This window comes from Ammospiza caudacuta, chromosome 17 (genome assembly GCF_027887145.1).
Source record: "Ammospiza caudacuta isolate bAmmCau1 chromosome 17, bAmmCau1.pri, whole genome shotgun sequence".
Taxonomy (NCBI): Eukaryota; Metazoa; Chordata; class Aves; order Passeriformes; family Passerellidae; genus Ammospiza; species Ammospiza caudacuta.
The window spans coordinates 15823191-15831695 of NC_080609.1; the positions used below are offsets into that span (position 1 = coordinate 15823191).

An 8505-nucleotide genomic window follows, 5' to 3' on the forward strand; every position below is an offset into this window, starting at 1 on the left:
TTTTCCCTCCCCAGGTTGGGATCACTTTGCAGACAAAAAGCAGGACAGGGAGGGAGTGTTTGCTGTAAGAAAGGAAAATAAAAGTTATAGATGTAACAATGTTAATGACCGTGTTGAAAAAAGAAATACACCAAGCCTGACGTGCAACATGTAATTTGGTCGCTCTCCTAACTCAGAGGGATTTATTTACCAGGGCTCACCAAGCAGAAAAGGGAATTTCTTCCTGTAAATTCCCTACAGAAGGAAAATCAGCTGGGGCTAAAACCTTGCAGTCTGAAATCCTCTGAAATCCTCAGGATTATGGGCATGGAAATGCCCTTCTTAAAGGAAAAATCAAATTAATTTATCTGTATTTCAAAAAAAAAAACATCTCAGAGAAACACAAAAAGCGCAGGGAAAAGGAGCAAAGGAAAAAAAATCCAGACTAAAAGGGAAATAAATCCTTGATGAAAATATTTTATTCTGAAGATTCCATCGCCTTGCAAGCTGTTTTCCCAGGTTTTTTTCCCAGCACAGAAAATAGTCTCGAGCAGAAAGAAAACAGAACACGTCCTTGATAAAAAGCACTTTTTAATTTTATCAAATGGATCTGTACAAAAGTTAGCATTGCTTAGTCAGAAGCGAGTGAAGAGAACAGATCAGTAACAACCAAAAGTCTTTCAAACTTTATACAGAAAAATAGATTGCATAAAAATGAGCTTTTTTTGTCTTTTCCCCCAGCCCAGCGTGTCCCTCCCTCCCCCGCCACGAAAGGAAATATGCAAAAAAATATTTTTTAGAAAAAAGAGTAGGAAACGTAGAAAAGGTAAAAAGATGAATAACCTCTGAAAGGTGGGTTTAGATTTACAAAGGCTTTTAAAGGCACGAGTTCCCATAAAATAGATGGTTATTTATATGCTCAGCATACAATGGAAGAAGTAGAAATATATCAATGAAATATTAGTCTAAAAACTAAGTACCCTAAACCCATTTTTTTAGTGGAGGAGATTTTAGTTTCACAGCTTGATGGATGATATCTGGTCCCTAGAAGCCAAAATTAAAGCAGAAGTCGCTCGTTTCTCATGGAATTACAGCTCCTTTAAAGTAGTCCTGGTTCTGAAAGCCTCCGAAGACTCCTGAAATCCGATTTTAACGGCCCAAAACGGGTGGCCAGAAAATCACCTGCCCTTTTCAGGCAGCATTTGAGCCTCCCAGCAGAATTAGTAATTCCCCCCCTCGTTATTTGACATTCCCATTGGAGTTTCCAGGCGGATTCCTTCAGTCCCTCTCTCCAGCACAGCTCCTGCAGAGGTTCCAAAATGAAAAAAACCCAAAAACCAAGGAAAATCTATAGACTCATAACACCAGTTTATTGTATCATCTCCACTATTTTTTTAGGCTCCCTCCCCCATCTTTAAAATCTTTTAAAAATTCTACTTTTTTTTCGTTTTGCACAAAATTACTTCATTAATTAAAAGACAAAATAATACAGAACATAAATACATATTTAACAGATTAAAAAAAAAACCAAAACCAAAACAACCAAAAACATTTGAAGCTTCCAAAAACAAAAAAAAACAAACCAAAATGTTAATTACAGCCAAACCTTGCTTAGAAGAACTCCTGACTAAAACAAACAAAAAAAAAAAATCAACAAATGCTTCAGACACTGAATTGGTTGGTCCCATCAGACTCTTCCCACGGGATTTTTCTGGGATTTTGGGGCTCATCCCTGTTGGTCCCAGTGAGTTCCTGCCCTCAAGGTTGGTCCGTTCCTCACATTGCAATAGACCCTGAAAGTCTCAAACAGATTTTTTGTTGTTGTTTTGTCTCCCCCCTCTCTCTCTCTACCTTTTGCACTTGGCCAAACTTCCAGGCCCAGCAAGTTCGGCTCAGTCCAACATTTTGTCCTTCATTTACTCAAAAGGCATCGCCGGTCCTTTTCCTTTTGTTTTTATTTTTACCTCTTGATTTTTTTTTTTAAATTTTCTGTCCTTTGTTTGGTTGGTCTTTTTTTTTTTCAGTTTTTTGAATTACTTAAATCCTACGAATCAAAGAAAAGAAGAAAACAAAAATAGAGCTCTGTCCTTTCGGGGGGAGTTTCGAAGCAAGGTGGCGACCAGCACAAAGTTCCCAGCGGCTCAGGAGGCACTTTGGAACACTCCACGCTCTTCCTCCTCATTCCTTCATTAGTGCATAATTCCAGGGGAGCCTCGGGAGGCTCCGGGGAATCCTTTAAGGCCTGGTCAGCGTGGTGTAGACGGGCTGCTCCCAGTTGGCGGTGGGGCTGTGCGCCGGCGGGATGGACAGCCCGTTGAGGATGGGGGTGGCGTAGGGGCGGCGCGACGAGTGGAAATAGGGGTACTGGTAGAGGCTGGAGGCGTAGCCGGGGTAGGGGTTGTAGTAGTTGGAGCTCTGCAGGTCCGTGTAGTCGCACTGGGAGCTGGAGAAGGAGGCGGCGGCGCTGGCGGCCGGGGCGGCCGAGGTGGCGCAGGCCTGGCCGCCGTAGGAGCCGTACGAGTCGGAGTGCGCCGGGGAGCCGTGCGGCTGCTGCTCGCTGTAGTGGCTGGGGCTCAGCTGCTCCGTCTTGATGTGGGGCCGCTGCTGCTGGCCCGGCTCGGGGGCCGCGGGCGAGGCCGCGGCCGGGCTCTTGTGAGTCCACACCTGCGCGGCCGCGCCCGAGTGCGCGTACGAGGCGCCGTACGAGGCGGCAGCGCCGGCGCCGTGCTCGGCCGGCAGCGCCGCGTGGCCGTTCAGGGGCAGGTACTGGTCGAACTCGTGCACGTCGAAGGTCTCCATGTTGTTGATGACCTCGCTGCTGAGCTCCGAGATGTCCACGTTGCTGAAGTCGATGTTCTGGCGGCCGCTCTCCACCAGGCGCCGGCCCTCGTGCTTCAGCTCCTGCTTGCCGCCGTGGTGCAGGTCGGTTTTGGGGGTGGTGGGAGGCGTGGGGGGTCCGTGGGGCTGGCCTGGGGATGGAGGGACAGCGAGGTTTCAGCAGTGACCACAGAACACCTGACTCCTTCACCGTTCAATAAATGGGTTTCACCTGTCTGGTATTGCTCCCTTTGGGGATTTAAATCTGCGGCACCGTGTCAGACACGGAATGTCCCCCCCTGTGACCATGTCAGCCCTGGGATGAGCCTCCCACATGGGACACGGGATGAAGCTGGGAGCACGCTGAGCCCATCAGGATCACTCTGGGACACAGCAGGACACACTTGGCAGCACCAATCCCCCCAAGGGGTGCATTCACAGAGTGAAGCCTGTGATGGAGCTCATCCTCTCCCTGTGGGTCCCAAGGCAGAGGGACCCAGGGCCATGATGCCAGCAGGGTCTGAGGCTGCAGGACATTCACAGTGCTTCTAAAAACTGTCAGCACACCAATTCCCAGTGCTGGGAAGCTCTGCCCCAGGACCCCTTAGTAGCCCATCATATAATTAGCCCAAAATAATTAATTCTCCCCATCCGGGGACGCCGGGATCCCGGTGCTTTGGCATTCCCTATGGCACAGCCAGCTCTAAGAGCACTCACTAAAGAAAACCATGGCCACACTCCCCATCACAGCTCTTGGGACAACAACTCCCACACGGTGGGCAGCAGCGGGATCCCGTCCCACCCCCAGGGCACAGGATCAGCAGGAATGCCGCCCTGTACCTTACCTGCGTGCTCGCCGTGGTGGTGGGAGTCGGCCATGCCCCCCAGCCCCGTGTCGGCCTTGTAGAGCTGAGTGCCGGCGTGGTGGCTGAGCTCAGCCCCCGAGTCCGAGTCGCTCTGCCCGGCTTTGACGCTTTTCCTCCTCCGGGGCTGGTATTTGTAATCCGGGTGATCCTTTTTGTGCTGCACCCTGAGCCGCTCGGCTTCCTCCACAAAGGGACGTTTCTCGTTCTCGCTCAATAAACTGTTTTTTGGGGGGGTTGGTTGTTTTAGTGAGGAAGAGAGGGGAAAAAAATCAAAAAGCCAAAATTAGGATCTTTTCCTTAGAAGTTTTCTTCTTGTTTTTAGACTCGCACATCCCCACTTCCCATGCACGGATCCGAGTAGCCGGCAAGTTAACTACAAAATTAATTTGCTGTGGTAAAAAGGAGTTAAAATCCACGGCAAAAAAATGGATTAAAATATCAACTACAGCAGCATAAAAAACCCGACCACTACAGACAGGGGTAATTGGGCAAAACAAAATCCCCCTTCCACATTTCTAACAGAATTACAAAACACAATTCCCATGTTTGCCCTGCAAATGCCACCCCCTCACCGCCACAAACATTTCCAGCTTTGTTTAGTGCTTACAAAGAAACCACCAAGGCACCAGGGATGGGATTATTGCTTTCCAAACTCTCTGCCCCCTGCCCACACCTCTCTTTGCAAACTCTTGGAGAGGCTCAAACCGCAGCGGGAGCATCGATGGCCCGAGCGGGCAGGAAAAGATGGGAATTAGGTACAGGCAAACACCACGGGAGAAACGTGGCTCGGGGAAGAGCCTTGGAAAGCAAGGCGGGCTTGGATGCTGCTCAGCAAATAAAAGTTTGCATCCCCGGGCAGATAAGCAGGGAAATTAGGAAGCTCGTTAAAATAACTGCTAAAAAATGAGTTTAGCTGCGTTTATAGCTTGTAAAGCATCAAGCGAGCCAAAAGGAGAAAAAAAACTAGGAAAAACCATAAAACAAGTCATTAAAAAAGTCTCATCGCGTGGGGATGGAGAAGCCGCAGGCAAGGGAAGGGCTTGTGCATCTCCGAGGGAAAATCCGCCCGCGGCAGGAGCGAGGGTGCCCAAGCCGCTGCTCGGAGGATTTTTCGGAGCAGGCACCGCTGTGTCCTTCGCGGGATGCTCGGGGAGAGGATGGTACCTCCCTTCGGATCGCTCCGAGAACCCCATATTAACAAAAACAAAGCGGGCAGAAGCTTTACAGAAGCGCTGGGAGGGGGGTCCGGGCGCGCAGCCCCGCGGAGGACGCGGGGTCGGGTCGGGACTCACCGCCAGAGCTTGCCCAGGGTCTTGCTGAGCTCGGCGTTGTGCAGATGCGGGTACTGGTCCGCCAGCTTCCTGCGGGCGGCCTGCGCCCACACCATGAAGGCGTTCATGGGCCGCTTGACGTGCGGCTTGGCTTTGAGCGATCCGTTGCCGCGGACGGGCATGGGCACCAGGCTCCAGTCGTAGCCCTTGAGCACCTGCGAGACGGCGTCGCGGATGCAGGCGGGGAAGCGCTCGTCCACCTCGGCCGCGTCCACCTTGGCCCCCAGCGCGGCGGCGCCCGGCGGGCGCGGGGCGGGCGCGGGGGCGCAGCCCAGCCCCTCGGAGCCGGCGGGGGAGAGCGGCGAGTCCGAGTCCGAGTCCACGTGGGACATGGAGCTGGTGGTGCCCGCGGGGCTGCACGGAGCCTCCAGCGCTTTGTCGTGCTCCTCGGTCATGTTGAGCATCGGCGGGCGGCAGAGCCGGGCCGGCCGCGCGCTGTGCCCGCCCGGGGTGGTGAGGGGGCCGCGCACCCTGCGCGGGGCGCCGCGGGATAAAGGAGTAAAAACTCTAAGCTCTAGGAGGAAAAAAAAGACGCGAAACGCTCAAAACTCAGCTCAAAATCCGCGCTACCCCCCGCGCTCCGCAGCCGGTCCTGCCGCCGCTGCCGCCGGGGCCCCGCGCTGCCCGCGCCGCGCTCCACGTCCAGTGCGAAACGGGGCCCCTGGCAACAAGTTACTTTAAGGGCAGGGCGAGCGGCCCCGCCTCCGCCGCCGCTCGTCATTGGTGGAGAAGGCGCGGTGATTTGCATAAGGGGCGTGGCTCTCCACAGCGGGCCCGTGCCGCCCGCCCGCCGCCTCAGAGCTCCCGCTCCGCCGGCCGGAGCCGCCGCCAGCGCGGGGTCCCGCTGAGGGTCCCGCTGCCCCCCCGGGCCCGGTGGATGCCGCCCGCCGCTGTTCCGGCTCCCTGCTCCGGCTGCCTCTTTCGGCTCCTCTGTGCTTTTCCCGCTGCAAATCGTCCGGGCCCTTCACCGCCGCGCGGTACTGGCGGGGACCCCCGACGGTGGGGATGTTTCACGCTCCGGTGTGCAGCCGGGGCCCGGTTTGCTAGCGGGGTACCGGGGAGCGGGTGCGGGTTACAGCGGCCGCGTCCTTTCCCCAGCGCCGCGGAACGGGGGTGGCGGAGCGGCAGCGGCTCCGGGACGGCGGAGCGGTGCCGTGGGACCGCCGGTTTTATTTTATTTTATTTCTGATCCCCTTTTCCAGGGGTTTTCGGGGCGGTCGGTGCGTGGCCGGGCGGGCAGAGCTCCCTGTGTGTCCCCGCAGCCCATCCCGGTGCCCCCGGGCCGTGCGCTCCCACAGCCCCGAGCGCGTCCCTCCGGCCCCGCTCTCCCCAGCGGGCGAGTAACGGAGGAAATCGCGGAATCGCTGGAAAAAAGCGACACGAGACTCTCCGTGTCCCCTCCCCGACTCTCCCTCCTCTTTTCCCGCAGCCGGCTCCATCCCGAGCACCGGGAAGCGCCCGGGAGGTCCCGGCCGGAGGAGGATGCGGCACCTCGGGGTGAGCCTTTGGATGGGGGAAAAAGGGAGGGTGACCCCCAAAACCTCACCCGTCTGTTTAAGTTGTCCCTTTCTAAGCCAGTCCTGGTCTTCCAGCGTTTCTTTGGAGCATTTGATTTTAATTATCCGCAGAATTCAGCCTTCTAATTGCGACTGGGAGGGAGAAATAAAAACAACTCCCCAAATTCAAGTTTTATTTGCTGCTTCCCCTCGGAAAAATAGAGGGTCACGGTATATTAACAGGGGAAAAAATAAGAAATTGGGCTTCAGGCATTCCAGCGTTTAAAAAGTACCAAGAACGTGGTGGTTTTTGTTTAATTATTGTGATGTGTAATAAATAAACCGTATGCTGTGAATTTAAATGTGTTTAAATGTGCCCGAATATTCGTCTGCCTTCTATGTGAAAATTAATTTGTTCTCTCAAATGGCAAAGCAGGATTTAATTTTATTCTTTTTATAAAAACCCCAAACTGTAATTTTCCCAGTTTTCAGCTTTCTGTTTGCAGAGTTACCACATGACATATTTGAAATGCAATTTTCAAAGCATTTTTAAAAAAAAAATTATTTTAAGTCTCAAGGTAAACTAAATACGTTGGACTTGCTAATTGAATAATTGAAATTTTCTTCTAAAATTTAATGAGATTTGGGATGAGTTTATGTTTCCCTGGGCTGTGGATTGGTGACTTTGCAATGCTGTTGGACACTTCGGAAAATCTTTTTTCCCCTCTCCTGTGACCCATAATTAATGCGTATTCCTATAAATCCTGTCTCATTAGGCAATTTACCTTGACTCACAGAATTCCAGTGTTTCATCTGTTTTATCCAGGTTTGAGTCCAAGCAATAATCACTATTTTTAGTCCATTTTTTCCCGGTTCAGCCCCTCCTGCGGAGCACCTTCCTCGGAAGATCCCAACCTCAGTGCGTGACTGAGGCTGGGAAGGGATTTATGGGATGCTCGGAGTTCTGGAGGTAGGAATGGGAACAAGAACCCCTTTTTTCTGCTCCCTGTCTTCAGCTCCAAAGATCCCTGCGAAAGAAGCCCCCAAGGACAGGAGGAATTACAGACTTTGGTTTTCTCCCCTGCTCGCTGCTGCCTTCCAGGGCTCCCCAGCCCTGCCTGAGGCAGAAAATTGCATTTGCCAGCCCACAGGCTTGAATTCCTCTTTGTGCAGCACAGGTAGAAGGAGGAAGGTGACTTTGGGTGGTTGTTTCCTCTTGTTCCGGAGATGGGCTCGGGGATGAGGCCGTGCCTGCCCCTGCAGGACGCGGGGCAGGGAACGTGTCCTGCTGCACGTCCCTGATCCCGCACCAACCATTCCGTGTTCCCGTGTCGCTCCTGGGGGATGGAGCACAATTCCCTGCCCTCACACAGCCAGAACACGGGGAAAGGAGGGAGCTGGAGCACCTGGAGCTGCTCAGGAGCTCTGGTTTCCTGAGAAGTTCGCTCAGCCATGAAATGGAATGAGATAATGCTCGGGGAACAAGTGGGTTCAAGTGGGGCCGTTTGTCCCGCGGGGTCTCGTGGCCGGATTTTTGTATGACAAAGGATGGGGATGTTTGCCCAGGGATGGGCATGGGCTGGAGCTGCAGGGCAGGATCCCAGAGGCCTGACACAGCATTCCCAGGAAAAGGGTGCAGATCTGGGAGGGCACAACCCAGGTCCCTGTGGCCCACTGGAGCTTTAGGAGTGCACCCAGTTCAGAGAGGATTTGGGGGAACAGATCCAGCTCTTCCTGACAGAGTGGGCACAGCGGAGGCTGATGTTTGGAATATTGCTTCATTTTCTGACGTGGCCTCTGAGAAAGTTCCTGGCCAGCTCAGGCAGTGTTTCTGGGAATCAGGCAGTAAATCCAAGGTCTGTGTGCCTGGCTCCATCACACTCCCACTTGGGAATCCTCAGCACCCCTGTGGGATGGAGGCTGCTCCATGTCCCATCCCGGTTCCTCTGTTCCATATCCCTTCCTCCTGCAGGAATAAAGTGTGTGCGTTGGCTCCAGAGCAGGCAGAGCCCTGCT

At 53.4% G+C, this 8505-nt stretch overlaps 1 protein-coding gene across 1 annotated transcript; it reads right to left on the reverse strand.

Moving 5' to 3' along the window:
* Positions 1-751: 751 nt before the first annotated feature.
* SOX8 (SRY-box transcription factor 8) lies at positions 752-5552 on the reverse strand. The gene is made up of 3 exons (XM_058816031.1): positions 4955-5552; positions 3642-3880; positions 752-2948 (listed from the first exon to the last, which is right to left on the reverse strand). Exons 1-3 carry the CDS (start codon positions 5395-5397, stop codon positions 2215-2217), a joined length of 1416 nt encoding a protein of 471 aa, XP_058672014.1. The 5' UTR covers positions 5398-5552; the 3' UTR covers positions 752-2214.
* Positions 5553-8505: the final 2953 nt, after the last annotated feature.